Consider the following 23,142-nt stretch of genomic DNA (forward strand, 5'->3'; position numbering starts at 1 on the left):
AAAATGTGATTAATTTCATGATGAAGTGAACTAAACAGATGTGTTGGTGTTGGTACGGAGAGAGTTCTTGTCGGGTCATTTCCAAAACTTCTGTGACCGTGGAGAGAGCGGAGGTCCGTTTCTCAGTGGATTTGTTATCTATGAAGGTTAAATAACAAATTGAGGCCCCATGCCCTCGCAAAGATGTGGGCAACACTTACTAGAACCCCATATGCAAATGAGACCGGTCAATATATGAAATAAATAACACTTAATCCCAAAGAAATTGATACAAAAGGGTTTCCATTTGATTCTGGTACCTCTAGGCATGCTTAAGAACATACTAAAAACTCTATCTAACTAGTGGAAAGGCGTCATTTTCAAGATGGCGTCCAAGATGGCTGCCAGGAGCTTACAATGGCGTTATAGGATAGACCCGCCTTACCTGATTGGCTTCCTGGCAGGCATATTTTACTGAGGTTAGGGTTAAGGTTAGGTTTAGGCATAGTTTTACTGAGGTTAAGGTTAGGTTTAGGCATAGTTTTACTGAGGTTAGGGTTAAGGTTAGGTTTAGGCATAGTTTTACTGAGGTTAAGGTTAGGTTTAGGCATAGTTTTACTGAGGTTAAGGTTAGGTTTAGGCATAGTTTTACTGAGGTGAAGGTTAGGTTTAGGCATAGTTTTACTGAGGTTAAAGTTAGGTTTAGGCATAGTTTTACTGAGGTTAAGGTTAGGTTTAGGCATAGTTTTACTGAGGTTAAAGTTAGGTTTAGGCATAGTTTTACTGAGGTTAAGGTTAGGTTTAGGCATAGTTTTACTGAGGTTGAGGTTAGGTTTACGCATAGTTTTACTGAAGATAGGGTTAAGGTTAGGTTTAGGCATAGTTTTACTAAGGTTAAGAAGGTTAGGTTTAGGCATAGTTTTACTGAGGTTAAGGTTAGGTTTAGGCATAGTTTTACTGAGGTTAAGGTTAGGTTTAGGCATAGTTTTACTGAAGATAGGGTTATGGTTAGGTTTAGGCGTAATACCAGTAGTTGAAAAAGGCTAGGAAGGAAGAACTGTCAATCACAGCGACTACTGGCTAATCCCAGCTCATCTCAATGACCCGGAAAGGTGGTTTTGACGTCTAACTCTAGGTTTTAGGGCTCAAGGAATGCGACTGAATCAGTGAAATTATGTATTTATGTATTTATTGCCAAATCCAAGATGGTACCCGTCCCCAAGGTGACGTGGTGGTTCTACAGGGTTTTCAGCCACAGTTCCAGGGCGAACTTGGTTCCGGTGCTGACCCGTTCTACGTCCGGTCCACTGCTGGGGGCCCGAGAACACAACACTGATACCGGAACCTCTGAGAGGGTGAGAGACCCGCCTGGAGAGAACTCACACACACTGCACAGAGCGCACACACACACACACACACACACACACACACACACACACACACACACACACACACACACACACACACACACACACACACACACACACACACACACACACACACACACACACACACACACACACACACACGTGGCTTAAGTAGGCTACTTTGCAGATGGAGTACCGTTTTTATTCAGTGTTCATAATATAGGGTGATGTATTTGCACTGTATTTGCCATACTGATGACAGTAGATTTATAGTGTTGTCTGTTGACAATTTGTTGATCTGTGAGCCCAGCCTACCTGCCGTGTACAGAGGATACAGGATAGGTGGGCACTACATCTGGGCACCTTGATGTAAAATTGGCTATTTTGTCCAAAATGTAAAAAAAAAAAAAAATTATAGAAAAATGGTCTTAAGTAATGTAAATTATACATGATGTGAACATGAACGGTACATCATTATCATTATTAAAACTTCAACTATCACTATTCAACTTCTTGTTTATGTCCAAAAATATATACAGGTGTTTATTTATATAAATATTAGACCTTAATTGTCGAATATTTAAGCATGTTCTAATCATGTACACTTTACTTTACTTAAAAACATTTTCCAAATATTAAATGTTTTAACATTTTGGAAAAACATAGCCAATTTAACACAGAGGTGCTCACTGTTTTTATCATGTTATGCTTATTTTTCTTTCATGAATTCCTCTAGTTTTTTAGGATTTATTGATTCAGATCGATAGAGTATTTTCCTGCAATATAATTGTTTTTCATTCATGAATTTCTGCTGTCTTTAACTAGGAGAAACATTTTTTTCTAAAGCTGCTTGCAGTTGGAAAACAAATGACAAATAATGACACATTCTGAATCTTGATTTATTTGTCATTGGAACGTTACGGGTCCATTTGGTTACAGATGTACACTCTTTTTTTGGTATAGGATCTCCTCTCTAGTCAGTAAGAATACTTTGAGGATTCTTACAGGGGCCCTCATCCAAGGTCACTTTGACTATGCATGCTCCTCATGGTGCCACAACAGCACTAAGGCCTTAAAAACAAGGCTCCAGACATCCCAAAACAAACTGGTAAGGCTACTTCTTGGCCTTAAACCTACAACTCATCTAACCCCTGCTCCTGACAGAGGGAGGTCAAACCAACCAATAGGACGTCTTTACCTGACAGAGGGAGGTAGATCAGCCAATAAGACGTCAGATTCTTCACCGTCTACAGCCGACACCATCGCTCTGACCAGAGGAGGCTCCGCCCACAAACATCCACTGACCTCTGCTGGACACGGAGAGAACTGTTCCTAGACAGACAGACAGACAGGCAGACAGACAGACAGACAAGTGAGTAAACTTTAATGTTACTCCTCCAACCAAAACCCCCTGTTTAACCCATTTAGACTGGGAAAGAATCAGGTCAATTTTGTCTTTATTCTTTCTTTCAAAAACAGCAGATACAAGCTCATAGCTTGTAGATCTGCTATTTTTTAAACATCGTGAAAGTTTGCGCAAGTCTTTGAATATATATTTTTAAAGCAGACATTTGCCATAACCCTAAACTATATACTTGGTCTATTACTGGTTGATCTCATGTATTACTATAGCTGTGTGTATGCGTGTGCACACACACACACACACACACACACACACACACACACACACACACACACACACACACACACACACACACACACACACACACACACACACACACACACACACACACACACACACAGAGTGTGTGTGTTGTTAGTGAGCCACCAATACAATATGGTATGAATTAAGATACGTTAAATAAAGTGAATCTACACCACACACGCGCGCACACACACACACACACACACACACACACACACACACACACACACACACACACACACACACACACACACACACACACACACACACACACACACACACACACACACACACACACACACACACACACACACACCTGTAGTTGCATGTGTGTGTAGTTTGTGTGTAGTAACATGTATGTTACTATGTGGTGTCTATGTGGCTTGCCTCTGGACAACATGGGAGGATAGGCAGACTGTCGGGGAGACAAAACACATCATTATTATGATATCGTAATAAATATACATATAAACATCATGTCACAACCTGTGTGTGTGTGCGTGTGCGTGTGCGTGTGTGTGTGTGTGTGTGTGTGTGTGTGTGTGTGTGTGTGTGTGTGTGTGCGTGCGTGTACCTCCCACAGTCCCAATATTTCCGCTGAAACATCCTCAGGTTCCAGTTTGACTCCAGTCTCCTCCCTCAGCTCCCTAAGCCCCGTCTCCAGCAGCTGTCAATCACAACCATGTTCATGTCAAGGACCCCGCATTAAAGGAGAATTTCCCCCCACGTAATTCTTACCTTTTTAATGACGTTGTGATATCCTAGGACGAGTGGTACAGTACAGAAATTCCATAACTCCATAACGGATCCGCCACGACACTTCCGGTCGGGCGCCGGAAGTGTCGTGAAAGCGCGGCTTACGGTCGAGCGCATTTAAGAACAACAGGTGCATAGTGTTCTCTCACTGTAAACATCAGATCTCTCCAGAGAAAAAAATAAAAGCTATTAAAATACGCAATTTAAAGCAAGAACCATAGGCTTTTTAACTGGCGGATCCGTTACGGAGTTATGGAATTTCTGTACTGTACCACTCATCCTAGGATATCATAACGTCATGATAAAGGTAAGAATAACGAGGGGGGAAATGCTCCTTTCATATGCATTTGGCCATTTCTTTTAATTACCGATCTACAAGCTCACAGCGCGCCGTGAGCTTGTAGATCGGGTCTATAGGGTTAACGTGGTTAACTGACTTTGATGCCATATTGACACATTTTGATGGGAACCCCCTCAAGGACCCCTGGGGGTCTCCGGACCCCACTTTGAGAACCACTGCCGTAAGCAGTTCAAAAACCCGCCTACCAGTGACATCATCGATGGGGTAATCCAAGCTAATAGAAAGCGCAGACTTTCTATTCCTGGAAAGTTAGTATGCTATAATGGAAGCTATTGTTCTGGCATTAAAGGTAGGGTAAGTGATATTTTTGGGTTAAAACAAAACGTTTTTTGTTAAAAGGTTAAAGCACTATATTGTGATAGTAATCATTGCTATAGAGTGTTTGTTTTCAGTAACAGGGGTCTCCCTGTCTCTCCAGCTCTTTAATAAACAGAAAATTCATTTTCAGGTAGGTGACGAAATCTCAGCCAATGAGGAGAGAGTACCCATTTATCAGCTTCATTTTTATAGTGTTCCAGTTCCATTTTGTCTGATCATTTCTTAGTGTCATCACTTCCAATTTCACTTGTTTAATCTATATCCTGATCAAAATTGGTATCCTGACCTGAAAATGCATTTTCTGCTTAATAAAGAGCTGGAGAGACATGGAGACTCCTGTTACAGAACAAACACTCTATAGCAATGAGTACTATCAGAATATAGAGCTATGTAACAATAGAAAATCACTTACTCTAGCTATAATGGAAAAACAAAACAAAACAAAAAAAACTCCCCAACGATGATGTCACTGGTAGGCGGGTTTCAGAAGTGTCCACAGCCCTCCTATGAGACACAGACCGAGTAGCAAGACAATGTACCATTTTATCATGAGCATTAGTGAGGACCAATTATATGAAGATAATGTTGAACATGGGTGAAGTCGTCCTTTAACCCGAGCTCATAGCGCGGCACTCGAGCTTGCTTTTATTTATTTTTAACGTGAACATTTGTGCAATTTTCTTTTTTTTTCAAGCGAACATCTATTTTTTAAAATATTTTTTTATCCCTAGATTTTGTAACAATTTTTTCACCCGGTGCCAATTTGATAAGTGATCCTGGGCACTACACTCCCCCCACCAGCCTAGGGAGGCCAGGGCCGAGCTCATGCCTCCTTCAATGCATGAGAGCCAACTGACCTTCTTGTCACCTGACAGGGGGGAGTTTCCCCGGTTGGACGTAGCGTGTGGAAGGAACACGTTATTCAAACCAGTTCCCTTCCCTTCCATCAGGCGCCCCGGCTGACCAGGGGGAGGCAGTATAGTGACCAGGATTACTACAGTACATGTTTTTGTGAGGGTATTAACTACCCTAGGAGACACAGGGAGAACATGCAAACTCCACACAGAGCGAACATCTTTAACTCAAATAATCTTTGCTTCTGGAGGGGTCCCTGGAACAAAATATTTCCATTCTACAAATGTCCGGCCCCCATCAAAATATGTTGTTCCAGGGACCCCCAGAGTTTAAAATGTTGTTTCAAAAAATATATGTATTCAAAGATTTGCACACATCTTCAATATTTTTCAAAAATAGCAGATCTACAAGCTCGTAGCGCTACGAGCTTGTAGATCTGCTATTTTTGAATAGCCAAGTACATAATAATGGTTAGAGCTCAAATCGAAAATGACACCGTTTGTGATCACAGAAAAATAAAGAGAACTTTTGTCCTAAAACCATCTGTCCTACAAATATGACACTGTTACACTAATGTTTAACAATACATTAATGAGTTTAAGTCATGATCTTCATTAAGTTAATTTAATTAAAATGACACTGTTACACTGAAGTTACACTGATGTTTACACACACTATACCTGCTCATCCAGTTCAATATGTCCACCTGAAGAGAACACACACACACACACACACACACACACACACACACACACACACACACACACACACACACACACACAGTGTGAAACAGTGTAATTTTTTTTACGTAACTAAAACTATGATGTTCGTTGACTATCTTTTTTCACTGATAAAAACTAAGCTATGATGACTAAAACTGTGACTAAATAAATTGAAAATGTCATCAACAAATAAAAACTAGACTAAAATGTTATGGAGGGACTAGCGGAGAAGAAATCCAGTAGAAGTAAGACAAGCCATGTTATGCTTGGCTGCGTGTGGGTGTCACGCTCTGAAGATTTTGCACACAGCTAAGCAGTGGTGGAAAGAGTACACAAAAGTTCTACTTAAGTAAAAGTATCAATACTGCAATGTAGAATTACTCTGTTACAAGTACAAGTCCGGAATTAAAAATTTACTTGAGTAAAAGTCCAAAATAATTGGTATCAAAATGTACTTAGAGTACCAAAAGTAAAAGTACTAAAATGTTTGAAAATAGCAGATCTACAAGCTCACAGCCAAAAAATATCTAAAAGGAAAACTGGATTTGCTTTTAAAAATACTGATGCGGATGGAGCTGACAACATGTACAATGACTACATCAGATAACAGGAGTACTGACTTAAATAATAATACTAATAATACTAATAATACTAATAATACTAATAATACTAATAATAATAAGAACTGACCTGGTGGAACCCAGACATTGGGGAAGATTCGGAGTCCAGCCGACCTCCTCGTCAACAACACTCTCTGATTGGCTGACTGGAGGAGGACGGCCACGCCCACGTCCACGCCCCGCTCCTGCACGTCCAATGGGATGCCGGCTGCCTCGGTGACTGACAGGTGCTTGAAGGGACAGAAGGAGGCCCTCTGGGCGGGACAAAGAGCCAGCCGGCCAATCAAAACTCCAGAAAACTCATTTAATCTATTTGTTAAAGAAGCACCTCACCCATTTTCTCACAGTTACAGACCTGTAGGGTCTATTTGGTTGCATTTGTACACTCTCAGAGTTACAGACCCTGTAAGGGTTCATTTGGAACCCCCTCAAGTAACCCAGAGGATCAATCCTTGTTAGAAAGTACAAAGTTCATTTCCCCTCCGCTCCACAAGGAGACACCACAATGGTTCAGTGGTACCTGTGGTACCTCCCTCTCACTTCCCCCCACTACAAACAGGACTGGATTCCCATTCTCCCCATAGATTTAAGCCAAATTCCAAACCCGAAAATCTCGGCCACTCGCTCACTCCCACTCGGTCACTCCGACTCCAAACCGGAAGTAGTCAGGGTCCAATTATTCAGTTACTTCTTGGAGGAGGCGAGTGGAGTCGAGTGGAGGAGCCGAGGAGGCTCTCCACTTCCGCATTTAAGGAGTGTACATCAAGTGTAGGCTCGACCACTCTCCACAGCTCCTCCGCGGCAGACTTCCGCATCACGTGTACACGTTTTTTTTAGTTTTTTCCCTTCTCCCGTGACGTATACATGGTCCTCCTCCACATGTGGCCACACAAACAATGCTTGAAACCCGAAACCATGCCGAAAACACCGGCTGCCCCCCCCCCCCCCTTCGCCCCCGCCGATCACTCGTTGCGCATCTCACACGCACACACACACACACACACACACACACACACACACACACACACACACACACACACACAGTAAATTAACAGAAAAGACGCAACAAGCCACTGGCTTTATTGCGTTGTATGATATAAAGCATAATACAATTATATACATTGTAATATATTGTGCACACTTATTCTGTCTAAAGCTGATAGTTCATTTCTCTCCTTGCATCATGCCTCAATGCAGTGCATGGACTACTATAAATTACTGTGACAAAGATTATGTTTAAAATAATGTATTGTATTTATATATATATGTAGCAGGGGGGGCTTTTTAAAGGGAATAATAATAAAATATACAATGCCTACTAGACTACGCCACCTTTTTCTAGAGGGAAGGTCCTCTTTAACAATGCAATGCACAGGTTCGTGTAACCAAGGATGAGCATGGAAATAAGACATAAAGTGACTTTATAAAAAAAGGCTGTTTATTATTTTCCTTCATAAACATCCTTCATGAATATCCAACATTCCTTCATGTACATAAAGTATTCAAGCTTTTAAAATACACACTAGACTAAAACACCACAATCATATAAATAACCAACACATACAATACCATATATTGGGCTGGCATAACAGAGGAGGAGAAGGAGCACAGCATGGAATAAGGGCATACTTTGTACAGTACCATACTTACTAATTCGGCCTATATGCCGATACATTTAGAAAAGCCATGCCTTCCAGCTCTTGTCCTCCTCAGGTACACCAACCTTACAGCAAGCTAGGGGATCTCTTGAATGAAAGCAGCCCAGCCCATTTATCTCCTGTGACAATAAACCCCACCCTTAATTTGAAACAAGGAGCACCTGGCTGATGCTGCCATAGTAACAGGTCTACCTGGTTACATATAGACTGAATATAGGAGAGGACACTTTACGCTTTAACTATAGCCGTACTCATTCAATTCTGAACCGATTTTTAAAATGTAAAATTCTCTATTAGCTGTGAAGGGTCTTCTTTCATGTCTATCAGTCATGATTTATTTCGCTATCAAACAATATCAAGCAAAATCACAATTTGTTCTCTTTTTTTATTTTTTCTTCGTCCCAGAAGTGGGGGGGATATCACCCAAACTCTCAAAACCCCGGACATTTGAAGGATTTTATAAAACCCCCCCAGACAGCCCCCCAAAAGAGGATATGTCCGGGTAAAAGAGGACGTATGGCCACCCTGCATGAATGATGTAATTCAGAGTCAGACATACTCTGTAATATACGGTGGCTGTTATAAGCAGCAGTGCCGTGCGGGACTGCTGCGGGGGGTGGGGGGTCTGGGAACTGTACGAGCAAAAAGAGGGACGGGTCAGGATTTAATTCATAAATGTAAGTTTGCTCATCCTGGCGCTTCGTTCACTATTTCAGGAATAAATGGCTTTGCACAAAATGTTAACTATAAAGATAACAATGTGGCCCTCCACATTGATGAATTGTCTATTCTTATATTCTGTATTATTCTATACCTGCATATTATTCTATGCATGTATATTTTCATCCACGGCTCTGGTCCAGCTGTTTGAGACGTCATAAGTGATCGCGGAATTTGCCGTCGCTTTGAAATGACGCTAAGTGCAGTCCGATCCTTTGACGGCAACCGCTCGACCACTCCGTCCTCGCAAATAATCCTCGGCTCCTCGCAGGGGCGGGGCTTAGGCGCGAGTGGAGGAAGCGAGGAGATTGAGCGAGTGACCGAACTTTGGGGAATGGAATTTGGCTATAGAAACCTAGATATCTCATTGGCCTCTGCAGTTCATTGGAGCGACCTGTATCGCGGCCGCCATTTTGGAGAAGGCAAGCTTCCTGACTACTGGCCAATCACAGCGTGTCTTTTCTGGGACTTGTTCAAATCTAGTTGTATAAAAATATCCCGTTGTATTTGTATACAACTAGATTCTGCCAAGTCCCGGAAAAGACGCGCTGTGATTGGCCAGTAGTCAGGGAGCTTGCCTTCTCCAAAATGGCGCCCAAGATACAGACGCCTCAGAGCCGGAGGAGGCGTCTACCTTTATTGTCTCCGCCAGGCCGAAAGGCATGGCGAGAGAGTATGTTTTCGCCCCTGTCCGTCCGTCCATCCGTGTGTCCGTCCGTGTGTCCGTCCGTCCGTGTGTCCTGTCTGTGTGTTAGCACCAAATCTCCGGCACCGTTGGCCCGGTCGCTGCGAAACTGTGCACACACATTCCCTGGATGCCAATTCAGAACCTCTGCCTCAAATTTTTCACATGGGCCTGTTATAGCGCCACCAGGAGGCCGATTTGTGCAAAAGCCATTTTTTCCCATTACTCCTACAGTTTTTAACCAAACCTCATGCAAATCGGTACACAGTATCTCTATAGTCATGTGATCAACCCTGATCTGTCCGATTTCCCATATTCCATCCTCATTGGCTAAGGTTACCATCCAAAGTTTGCAGGATTGGTCCGTTTTGAACAAACTGCCTCAAATCATGAACGCAGCTTGCCATTTGCATAAAATTGCACACGCACATTCCCACTAGGCCGAGGAAGAAATGGCACTTAAAACTTTTCACATCAGCCTCATGGTGGCGCTATAACAGGCCGATTTGCATTTTTAACTATAACTGCACCGATCTGCGTGAAACTTTGCACGCCTACTCCCTAGAGGCCAAGGAAAAACATCTGCACTGCATTTTTCACATCTGCTTTTTACAGCGCCACCAGGAGGCCGACTTATGTCAAATACATTTTTGGATATTAATCCTTCAGATTTTATCCAAACATCACACAAATCGGTACACAGTATCTCTATAGTCATGTGATCAAGACGCATCTGTCCGATATTTCATATTCCATCCTGATTGACTAAGGTTGACTTCCAAAGTTTGCAGGATTGGTCCGTTTTCAACAAAATGTCTGAAATCATGAACGCGGCGTGCGATTTCCGTGAAAATTTGCACGCACATTCCCACTAGGCTGAGGAAGAAATGCCACCCTTTTCACATTGGCCTATTATAGCGCCACCAGGAGGCCACAATAACTTACCTGACCTGGCAGAGACCTGTGCTCCGAGGAGCACTTTTTCTAGTATGTCTATGATTCTCCCTTTGTCTCCAAACACATGCACAGCCGGCCTGTGTGTTTGCTGTGTGTTGCTGATGTCTGCCATGCGTCTGTTGAACTTGGTTTAATGTAAGTTCCAGTGTTTTACTTCCAGTTATGTGGATTGTGTTTAAGAACAAATATGATTTGAAATGAAATGAATTTGATTTGAATGTATATTTTGATTTTTAATAGTATGCAGTTACTAAATACTTGGCTAATTATTATTTGAATGATATGCAATACTTGAATGTATGATATGATTTAAAGGCCATATTTATGTTATGGCAAGATATTATAACTAGTTTATTTGTCTTTGTTTAGAACCATGGCAATCATCATGAAAACCAATGTCATCACTATTCCTCATAATCCGCCAAAATAAACTGGTTGTTTCCTGGTGGTTTGTGGCTCCAGTTTGAACTTTAAATCCTTACAGTCCCTGGACCTAACTTTGAGAACCAATACAATATGCAATACTGTATGTATAATTGCATTTGTGTTGATCAAAACACATTTAAACTAGAAAAAGTGCTCCTCGGAACACAGGTCTCCGCCAGGTCAGGTACGTTATTGTGGCCTCCTGGTGGCGCTATAATAGGCCAATGTGAAAAGGGTGCCATTTAGTCTTAGCTCGTTCACGGCAATCGGACACTGCATTCATGATTTGAGGCATTTTGTTCCAAAAATGTGTTTTGCTAAATTAGACCTGCTGGTGGCGCTATAACAGGCCAATGTGAAAAAGGGTGGCATTTCTTCCTCGGCCTAGTGGGAATATGTTTGTGAAATTTCACGGAAATCGCAAGCTGTGTTCATGATTTGAGGCATTTTGTTCAAAACAGACCAATCCTGCAAATTTTGGAAGCGAACCTTAGCCAATGAGGATGGAATATGGGAAATCGGACAGATCCGTGTTGATCACATGACTGTAGAGATACTGTTTACCGATTTGCATGACGTTTGGATAAAATGTAAAAAAATGGGTTTTGCACAAATCGGCCTCCAGGTGGCGCTATAACAGGCCCATGTGAAACATTTGAGGCAGAGGTTCTGAATTGGCATTGAGGGAGTGTGTGTGCACAGTTTCGCAGCGACCGGGCCAACGGTGCCGGAGATTAGCTGCTAACACACAGACAGGACACACACACGGACGGACGGACGGACGGACGGAGGGTAAAACATACTCTCTCGCCATGCCTTTCGGCCTGGCGGAGACAACAATTTGGTCGATTTTAAAGGTACTGTTAAGTAACGGGACCGTTAAATCGGTAACTTTGCCGATTTTGCACCCAAATCCTAATTGAATGCAATTAAGGAAATAATAAACATGTTGGAGTGTGTTTCACGATGTTTTGATATTTTGAACATGATTTGTGTCAAAATATCGTATCGTGAAATTAGTGTATCGGCACACACCCGTAGTTAACATGCAGCAGAAGGACAGAGATAAGACCGTCACCTTCAGGGGGATGTGTCCGTCTGTCTGTCCGGCCGCAGAAAGGATGAAGCGATTGTCCTCCAGGGAACATGTGACCATCGCCTGGTCCTCTGCATTGTTACTGAAGTACCCTGTGATGCTCTGAAACCAGAACACATTCACCATTGATTGATTGAATACTTTCATTAACAGTTTGCAAAAAAGGACAGAGATGCAGTCATGCAATAATGCTAGAAGGATTATTATTACAAAAACATACATTCACACAGGTCAGTGGTTCTCAAAGTGGGGTGGGGTCTAAACTAAACACACTAAAGCTAAAAACAATTCTTGTATGGGGGGGGGGGGGGATTATGGGGGTCCTGTATTGGGGGTCCTTAAAGGGATAGTTCACCCAAATAATAGCTTTTTTTCCTATCGAATAGTCTCCCCATGGAGACTTGAATTCATAGATATTTTTTGTCGCATTCGTAAGCCAATAATTTGATGACCAGCAGACCGGTAGGCAGTGGTTCTGGTAGGAGACACAAAGAGTCTCCTTTGTGTCTCCTACCGGAACCACTGCCGGTCATAAAATTATTGGCTTAGGAATGCGACAAAAAATAAGAATTCAAGTCTCCATGGGGAGTTAAAAAAAGTCTTTTTGGGGGTGAACTATCCCTTTAACATGAAAACGTTTGAGAATCACTGGTTTACAGCAGGGGTCTTCAACCGGGGGTCCGAGACCCCTAGGGGGTCCTCAGGGTTACTGCAGGGGGGGCCACAAAATCTTTGTGTGATAGGAGCTTTTTATTAGCTTTAATAAAACACTTTACATCAACCACTTCAACTTCCTCCCTGTTTGTAAATAGTTGGATGTAGAGGGGAAAAGAGCAGACAAAGTACAAAGGTGAAGTAAAATAATCATTTAAAAAAAAAGTGTAATCACGGCCCCCTCACTTAGAATGTCCTCCTAATGCGTGAGGGGGCCGTGATTTGATGAATGTTTTATATATTTTGTAATGTTTATTTTATTTGAAAGTGAATTATCCCTTTAGCATGTGGATACAATGTGTAAACAAACAAACACTGATGATAGTTTAGTTGTTGTCAATCAAGTCTATGAAGCTGTCGATGAAAAAGTTTAATCTGCAACACAATTCTATACAATAGTGGGGGTCCCTGCTTCATCTCGCTCTCATCTATACAATATGTAGTGGGGGTCCCTGCTTCATCTCTCTCTCATCTATACAATATGTAGTGGGGGTCCCTGCTTCATCTCTCTCTCATCTATACAATATGTGGGTACACCCCCGCATTCCTAAACCCCCCCACTTATACACCCCCCCATTCCGAAAACCCCCCCCCCCCACTCCTACACCCCCCCACTCCGAATTTTTTTTTCGGAATGGGGGGGTGTAGGAGTGGGGGGGTTTTGAAATTTTGAAATAAACCCTGCCATTCCGAAAAATATATATAAAAAAAAAATATATATAATTTTTTTTTTTTTTTTTTTTTTTTGCGGGGCTCCCCCAAGTTTGGGAGCCCGGCAAAAAAAATGTTTTTTTTTTTTTTTTTTTTTTCAATAGAAAAAAAAAAACCGAGGAGGGAGTATTAATATATTAAAGTATTCTGGCGCAGCTGTTCACCCCCCCCACCTGCGTGACCCCCCCCCCCCCCACCGGGACCCCCCCCCGGACCCCCCCCCCAGGCCCAAGGTGTCACTCATAATAATTTTATATTTTGCGCTTTGACACAGAGCGGTTGAGATTTCATTAAGCCAGATCTTTGTCAATTTTACTTGAATTCTTATCATTTTAATGTTTATATGATCTGTAAAATGTAGATTTTCATTTGGTAGCAGTCATGCATTTATTGTAATTTATTATAATGTATTTCTTATTTTCTGTCATTTATTTCCACGCACGTAACATTATCTGTCTGTCTGTCTGTCTGTCTGTCTGTCTGTGTGTGTGTGTGCGTGCGTGTGCGCACAGACAGACAGACAGACATCTTTCCTCTACAAATGAGACTAACAAGTCAGTCGAATCCCATGCTATAAGCTTGTAGATCTGCTGTTTTTGAAAGCATCAGAATCACGTGCGCGTGGAGGGAGCGCACACGCGCGCAATATTAAAGTCTTCTGGCGCAGCTGTTCACCCCCCCCCCCCCCCCCACCGGGACCTATCTATCTATCTATATATCCATCTATCTATCTATCCATCTATCCATCTATCTATCTATCATTCATCTGTCACAAGGCTTTTCAGCCCAAGGACCCCCTAGCTGCCGTCCACTCATCAGTGGGCTGATTGGCACAGTATTAAAGCAACGCACCTCCAAACACAGTTAGCTGTCTGTCTCTCCACACTGGTCTATTATCAGTCCAGGCTGGCCTGTTGGGCCCGCCTGTGTTCTCATCGCGCATTAGCGCAGGTATGTCTCTCCATCTTGCTGTTTATGCAATTGTCTTATGCTGCGTAGTGCATGGTCTTGAACTTGACCATGAGCGTTTGTGTCCTTTGTAGCCCTGGTGTGTCAACCCATCTTGTTGGCGTTTTGCGCCGGGCGTGCAGTGCTTCATGCTGCACAACGGGTACGTTGGTGGTCCTCCTTCTCCGCAGTATAGCAAGTTAATTTCAGGCACTATAATAACCATGGCCCTTTATTATTACAGTTTGTCTCCTACCGGTGTTCGCCGCTGCAGGCAGTCCATTGTGGCTTACGCCTTTGCTGCACCGCGGTACGTGACTGTCTCTCTCTGCTCCTGTCACCCGTCTTAATGAATATTAGTATTATACTGTAAATGGTAGAATGACACGGCCGTTTGTCCTTTCGGGCACCGTGATACTCCACTGCTGCTTTGCGGGTTTCCAATAACCCACGCATTAAGAACCCTCTCACACTGATAATCCATTCTGAGGTTCCCCTCCAGCTGAGCTTATGCCCTTATATGGGTGAACGTATTCTTTTCTGACGCATTGGTCCACACTCTCAGGCTCACAGCCAGCCTCCCTGTTTATTTAGTTTTAGTGTTATTGCTTATTTTGTTATTGTTTATTTAGTGTTGTTTCTTTGGTTTGGTTTATTTTCATGAGATTGTAGGCCTACAGACGGCATTCTATTATAACTTGCAGCACTGGCCCTATAGGCAAATAGATTTTATTAAGTGCATTGCCCGATTGTTTTTTTCTTATTAAATGTTTTGTTACTTTTATTATTGATGAGATTACCCTGTTACCATTATTACAATAAAGCTTTTTGTACTTTTTACTTTTCTGCCTTTTTATAATTGTACAACGAACTTGTGTGAGGAGTAATATATGTTCAGGTGGTTGGTTTACATTATAAATATTTCCTGGGGTGCTACTCCCCAGGTGTTGGCTATATTATATAATTATTCATACCGCCCTGCTACACTTGCATGCATGTATGAGGTGGGTTAATAATTATTTGAATAAAAGTATATTTTCAGCTCATTCTGTTCAGTCCATAAATGTTGTGTTCAGAATAATAAAAAACATAGTGTCATTATTATTATTATTATTATTATTATTATTATTAGTAGTAGTAGTATTAAGTTATTATTACTACTACTATTATGCTATTATTACTGTTATTATTATTATTATTAGTAGTAGTAGTAGTAGTAGTAGTAGTATTAAGTTATTATTATTACTACTACTATTATGCTATTATTACTGTTATTATTATTATTATTATATTTGTCAGTGTGTTTGTGTGTGTCAGTAAAAAAGGCCAGTAGAGAGAGAGAGAGAGAGAGAGAGAGAGAGAGAGAGAGAGAGAGAGAGAGAGAGAGAGAGAGAGAGAGAGAGAGAGAGAGAGAGAGAGAGAGCATGTGTCTCTACAGAGAGAGAGAGCGCACTGGGGTAGAGCGAGCATGTGTCTCTACAGAGAGAGAGAGCGCACTGGGGTAGAGCGAGCATGTGTCTCTACAGAGAGAGAGAGCGCACTGGGGTAGAGCGAGCATGTGTCTCTACAGAGAGAGAGAGCGCACTGGGGTAGAGCGAGCGTGTGTCTCTACAGAGAGAGAGAGCGCACTGGGGTAGAGCGAGCGTGTGTCTCTACAGAGAGAGAGAGCGCACTGGGGTAGAGCGAGCATGTGTCTGTACAGAGAGAGAGAGAAAGAGAGAGAGAGAGAGAGAGCGTATTTGGGTAGAGTGACTAAATTAACGTGAATTAATGTATCCCCTAGCTGCTAGATTGATATTTAGATCTTAGTTGGTTCAGAGAAACGTGGCACATTTATCAGTACTGATTAATAATAATTATAATATTATAGATAATAATATAATCATTTAATTCCGAGATGAACTCGATAGATAGAGATAGATAGATATATAGATAGATATATGGGCAAAAGTGACGGTTTTAAGTAACGTCAGGGTTAACTGCGTGTGTTTGTTTGTGCATTATGGCCGCTGACTTTTGAGACAGACAGACAGACAGACACCCAGGCTGTGGTAGATCGGTGGTAGACGTCTGTCTGTCTGTCAAGTTGTGAGCTTGTAGATCGGCTATTTTCAAGCCTATAAAATATGTCTGGAGTGGTTAATATGGCTAATAGTTGACATCTGCAACTGCAAAGTAGCCTAACTACTAGGACTAAAGTGTAGTTAGTTACTTTCATAACTGGCTGAAGTGGACAGTGGTGGAGAAAGTACTCAAAGGTTTTACTTAAGTAAAACATTTGAGTACTTTTTCCACCACTGATGCGTATATTACTTCATGTGAGATGTGACGAGATGTGGGTTAATTAACGAGAAAACATCTGAGGAACCTGAGCATGTGAGCGTCTCTGAGAGTAGGCCTACGTGATTACTGACCCGTCAATCAACGTGCGCGCATTAATAATGATAATAGCATGATAATAATATTTTTTTTATTATTCTGAATACAATATTAATGGACTGAACCTGAATGGTAATAACAAATGACGTTGTGGTCTTGGTCTGATGAACAGCTGCGTCAGAAGACTTTAATATTGCGCGCGTGCGCGCTCCCTCCTCGCGCACGTGATTCTGATGCTTTCAAAAACAGCAGATCTACAAGCTCATAGCATGGGATTCGACTTACTTGTTAGTCTCATTTGTAGAGGAAAGATGTGTGTCTGTCTGTCTGTGCGCACACGCACACACACACACAGACAGACACGCACACACACAGACAGACAGACAGACAGACAGACAGACAGACAGACAGACAGACAGACAGACAGACAGACAGACACCAAAAAATAGCCAATCTACGAGCTCTGTAGCGCGATAGATAGATAGACAGACAGACAGACAGACAGACAGACAGACAGACAGACAGACAGACTAGACAGACTAGACAGACAGACAGACAGACAGACAGACAGACAGACAGACAGACAGACAGATAGATAATGTTACGTGCGTGGAAATAAATGACAGAAAATAAGAAATAAATTATAATAAATTACAATAAATGCATGACTGCTACCAAATGAAAATCTACATTTTACAGATCATATAAACATTAAAATGATAAGAATTCAAGTAAAATTGACAAAGATCTGGCTTAATGAAATCTCAACCGCTCTGTGTCAAAGCGCAAAATATAAAATTATTATGAGTGACACCTTGGGCCTGGGGGGGGGGTCCTGGGGGGGTCCCGGTGGGGGGGGGGGGGGCACGCAGGTGGGGGGAGGTGAACAGCTGCGCCAGAATACTTTAATATATTAATACTCCCTCCTCGTTTTTTTTTTCTATTGAAAAAAAAAAAAAAAAAAACTTTATTTTTTGCCGGGCTCCCAAACTTGGGGGAGCCCCACAAAAAAAAAAAAAAAAAAAAAAAAATTATATATATATATTTTTTTTATATCTATTTTTCGGAATGGCAGGGTTTATTTCAAATTTTCAAAACCCCCCCACTCCTACACCCCCCCATTCCGAAAAAAAAATTCGGAGTGGGGGGGTGTAGGAGTGGGGGGGGGGGGGTTTTCGGAATGGGGGTGTGTATAAGTGGGGGGGTTTAGGAATGCGGGGGTGTACCCCAATATGTAGTGGGGGTCCCTGCTTCATCTCTCTCTCATCTATACAATATGTGGGGGTCCCTGCTTAAAACCCCTGGAACAAAAAAATATTTTCAGATGGGGGCTAGCCTGGACAAATACACATTAATTTGGGGGTCCTTGACATTGAAATGGTTTAAACAATATTAGGAACTTTTAGCAACTACACTTTAGAAACCAGCCTAGCCGCGAAACATGACTGTCATATCATTACTGACTGTCATATCATGACAGTCTTGGCACTATCTGTTCTTGTTTTTTGACAAATAATCATTTACAACCAGTACATCTACATAAACGTTCAGATTTCAAATATAAAGTGCTGACTCTACAGCCATGGATGTAACAAGTTAAAGCGCCTGGTTTAAAATACCCGCATCTTCCGTATTGTTCAATAAAAAGCATTTTAATCCGATCGCCAGACATTTTCTCCGATTTTTTCCATATGCTTTCAACTACGCGCCCCTATCGGTTGGGAGGTGTGTACTGCACTCTGATACATTATAACTCTATGAGAAAATGGCCACCAATCGGATTAAAACGCTTTTTATTGAACAATACGGAAGATACGGGTACTTAGACCCAGGATTTTTAACTTGTAACATCCATGGCCGTGGGGTCAGCACTTTGTATTTGAAATGTGAACGTTTATGCAGATGTACTGGTTGTAAATGTAACATTTTCAAACACCAGGAACAAGTAGCAGGGCTGCCAACTTTCAGAAATTTGTAAGAGTGAGACTTTAACTGTCATAATGCGTTCGGCCGCCGGCCGAAGGCCGGTGGCGAAAAAATTTTTGGGGGCCCAAAATTTTAAAAGGGCCCTTTTTAACGCTGATTTAAAGGAATTTAACATTAAGACTGATGTCTTCACCCCCATGCCACCTGCTCTCCCTGTCGGCCCCCTCATGCTTATATAGTGTTAATAATTGCATTTATTAATTAATTCTGATGAAAAACACGACTACATTATGCCAGTCACATTTATTCAACATTGGGTTTGGACACAGGTTTCACTTAGAGCAAAGGTATTATAATATGTTACTCTCTACCTCCCCCTACAGGCTGGTATTATAATATGTGACTCTCTACCTCCCCCTACAGGCTGGTATTATAATATGTTACTCTCTACCTCCCCCTACAGGCTGGTATTATAATATGTTACTCTCTACCTCCCCCTACAGGCTGGTATTATACTATGTTACTCTCTACCTCCCCTACAGGCTGGTATTATAATATGGTACTCTCTACCTCCCCCTACAGGCTGGTATTATAATATGTTACTCTCTACCTCCCCCTACAGGCTGGTATTATAATATGTGACTCTCTACCTCCCCCTACAGGCTGGTATTATAATATGTTACTCTCTACCTCCCCCTACAGGCTGGTATTATAATATGTTACTCTCTACCTCCCCCTACAGGCTGGTATTATACTATGTTACTCTCTACCTCCCCCTACAGGCTGGTATTATAATATGTTACTCTCTACCTCCCCCTACAGGCTGGTATTATAATATGTTACTCTCTACCTCCCCCTACAGGCTGGTATAATAATATGTTACTCTCTACCTCCCCTACAGGCTGGTATTATAATATGTTACTCTCTACCTCCCCCTACAGGCTGGTATTATAATATGTGACTCTCTACCTCCCCCTACAGGCTGGTATTATAATATGTTACTCTCTACCTCCCCCTACAGGCTGGTATTATAATATGTTACTCTCTACCTCCCCCTACAGGCTGGTATTATACTATGTTACTCTCTACCTCCCCCTACAGGCTGGTATTATACTATGTTACTCTCTACCTCCCCTACAGGCTGGTATTATAATATGTTACTCTCTACCTCCCCCTACAGGCTGGTATTATAATGTTACTCTCTACCTCCCCCTACAGGCTGGTATTATAATTTTACTCTCTACCTCCCCTTACAAGCTGGTATTATAATATGTTACTCTCTACCTCCCCCTACAGGCTGGTATTATACTATGTTACTCTCTACCTCCCCCTACAGGCTGGTATTATAATATGTTACTCTCTACCTCCCCCTACAGGCTGGTATTATAATATGTTACTCTCTACCTCCCCCTACAGGCTGGTATTATAATGTTACTCTCTACCTCCCCCTACAGGCTGGTATTATAATTTTACTCTCTACCTCCCCTTACAGGCTGGTATTATAATATGTTACTCTCTACCTCCCCCTACAGGCTGGTATTATAATGTGATTCTCTACCTCCCCCTACAGGCTGGTAGGGCCTGTAATAAAGGCCAATCAAAAAGAAGGCCATCAAATAAAACGATGATTTTTAAGTCCACGGAAATAATGAATTTAACTTGAAGGTTAAGGATGATTTAATTTTAATATAGTACAAGAATAGTGTAACTACTGTATCTGTAAAATATAACCCATTTATTTCATAAAATTATGTATTGGGTTATAGCCTATTTGTCTCAATATTTGTCACATTCAGCCCTGGACTTCACTGACTGTAGGGGTCACATTAATCACATTAGAATCACAGATTAGAGATTTTATGTATTTTCCCCTATTTTCTGTATTTTTCACTATTTAAAATATAGTATTTCTTAATCTTTAATAATTATAGCTCGTAGATTGGCTTTTTTCACCATTTGAAATTGTTTTAAAATAAAAGGTCAACAGTTTTCCCAACCGACAGAGAGTCAGAGACAATATTTTGCCTATATATGGTTCTGTATTAGTGTATGAGTCAGTTTTAGCAGATTTCATTCTAATTGGCTACTGTAGACTGCCTATCAATTTCATGGGCCTGGGTAGGGCCACCTGGCCTGGCGGATATCTTCCCTGTTGCGCAGCAGCACGTCAGCAAGTGAAGGAAATGAATAAATACAAATAAACATAATGTTTTGATGGATAAATGCAAATGATTAAATCATATATATATCTTCGCTGTCAGGCCGAAACCTTGTATTTCCATATTTCAACTTTATGTTTTTTCATAAATGAATGCCTTACTTCAGCGGTTCTCAAACTGGGGTCCGGGGACCCCCAGGGGTCCTTGAGGAGTTACATGACTTTAACTATGAGAGTGTTCCATTTGTACACTCTCAGAGTTAGGATTTCTTAGTATAGATTGGGGTCCCAGAGATAGCAAAGAGGTATCAAATGGGGGTCCGTGGCCTAATGCTTATTAAACTGGGGGTCCATGAAATTAAAAAGTATGAGAACCACTGCCCTACTTCATCATACAAGAGTGTCACACTATAAGAGTAAAAATAGCCGATCTACAAACTACCAACATGCCGAGATATGATGTGTTGTGAGCTTGTAGATCAGCTATTTTCACAAATTACAATTTCCTATATTGTTTGTTGATTACTTTTCATGCAGTAATGCTATTTTATATTTCATTTCTTCCTTCTTTTTTTTTATTAAAAAGGTCTTTAAAAAAATGGTCACTTTACTGTCATCTGGGGACCCCCCCCAAACAAAAAAATTACGTGGGGACCCCCCTGGGCCTTGTGGGTCCCTGGTCCCGACACACAGGTTGAGAACCAGTGATTTGACTAACACTGCTAGTCACAGTTTGTTGTTAAAACCACCAGCAACATGTATGCTGCTCACCAGCAGCCTGTGTAACGTTTAAGTCTCATGTAGTCAGACCCACCATTTCATCAAAATAAAATGATTTGTAAAGATAATGTGTTTGTAAAAAGGAGGTGGTTAAGTTATCTACCGTTTGACCCGCTTCAGAATCAGTCACGGCATATTGAGGCGCTGACAGACTCGTCGGTCGGCGTTTCACGTTGTATACTTTTTTAATTTCTCCACCAAAGTATTGTGCTTCCTTAAATCCTTCTCCTTGGCTAGAGAGACGCAATGACCCGCCTTAAGCTGCCTCTGATTGGTTTGTATTAGTGACAGACGAGCGTCATGTGAACCGTGGCTGCAGTCCATCGCGCAGCGCACCAACCACAAATCTGGAAAAGTCGTCCTAAAACACCCTCGCCCCCGGTCTAATGCGGCGGCCACGGTCCGCGAAAAAAGGGTGGCAGTGTGTTTTAGGACGAGGCTTCCGTTTTCCACCCGAATGCTCTTTTTTTTTTTTTTTGCTGTGAGAGGGGGTAAAAAGCGTGAGAAATGGAAAGTGTGGCGTGAGGCGTGAGAAGAGGTTACATTGCGTGACTCTCACTCTCAAAGAGTGAGAGTTGGCAGCTCTGGTTACATTGCGTGACTCTCACTCTCAAAGAGTGAGAGTTGGCAGCTCTGAGTAGCGCCATGACGCTTGTGACAGACGAGCGTATGATGTAACCCATGGCTAGAAACAAGCCCAAAGTCACTTATAATAATAAGCAGACATGGCAACACTGCAGTGCTGGTTTTGTCATGAGTGAGAGAGATGAGTCGTTTAAAGTTTAAACTGACCTGCAGGAAGTGCGCGCGCCGCGGGGCCGCGCGGGGCTCCTTGGAGAGGACGTGCACGAGCACCTTCCTCACCGCGTCCATGTTTGTTTGTTATTGTTCCAACTTCCGGGTTCTGCTCAAGATAGATTTAAAGAAGGTAGGGTCGTCTACGTCATTTTCGCTATCATGCAATTCCAGCCGGCAGATTCGTCGCACCATGGGAGCCAGACTGCAGCCGTGAGTTCAGTGGAATGCATTGGAGTTAATGAGAGCCCGGTGGATCAGCTCATGAACAAAATATATTTCTGAATGACTGGTACCTTTGTAAAGTAATTGCTTCTGGAAAATAAAAGAAGACATATCACACATTGTTTTCTGCTGTGTTGCTTTTCGATGTGTCCACTGTATAAGTTTATTGAGCTACTGTATCTAAAGAGCACAAAGTACGCGATACTGCCGAGCCAGAAACCAGTGTTGCCATGTCCACTTATTATAAGCGAGTTTGGGCTTATTTTTCTGTGAAGTTGCATGTAAATTGGTGGTTGCGGTTTTTGGGGCTTTTTTCTAAA

The 23,142-nt window shown here is 42.0% G+C and overlaps 2 protein-coding genes across 4 annotated transcripts in view; both read right to left on the reverse strand.

Annotated features, from left to right (window-relative positions):
• Positions 1-23,142, reverse strand: part of tnfaip2a (tumor necrosis factor, alpha-induced protein 2a) — a 389,724-nt gene that overhangs the window by 44,261 nt on the left and 322,321 nt on the right. The gene's annotated exons all lie outside the window — the stretch shown is intronic.
• nudt17 (nudix (nucleoside diphosphate linked moiety X)-type motif 17) lies at positions 1,161-22,681 on the reverse strand. Of its 3 annotated transcripts, none has more exons than XM_080453707.1 (8): positions 22,595-22,681; positions 12,169-12,288; positions 6,715-6,898; positions 5,983-6,008; positions 3,587-3,679; positions 3,329-3,427; positions 2,545-2,672; positions 1,161-1,367 (listed from the first exon to the last, which is right to left on the reverse strand). In XM_080453707.1, the coding sequence occupies exons 1-8, from the start codon at positions 22,673-22,675 to the stop codon at positions 1,217-1,219; spliced, it is 882 nt and encodes a 293-aa protein (XP_080309833.1). In that variant the 5' UTR covers positions 22,676-22,681; the 3' UTR covers positions 1,161-1,216. The 3 variants fall into 3 exon arrangements, with proteins under 3 accessions (XP_080309833.1, XP_080309832.1, XP_080309834.1); XM_080453706.1 differs by having other exon boundaries at positions 2,545-2,678; XM_080453708.1 differs by lacking the exon at positions 3,329-3,427 and having other exon boundaries at positions 2,545-2,678.

Source organism: Gymnoscopelus braueri (genome assembly GCF_963280865.1).
Source record: "Gymnoscopelus braueri genome assembly, chromosome: 16".
Lineage (NCBI taxonomy): Eukaryota > Metazoa > Chordata > Actinopteri > Myctophiformes > Myctophidae > Gymnoscopelus > Gymnoscopelus braueri.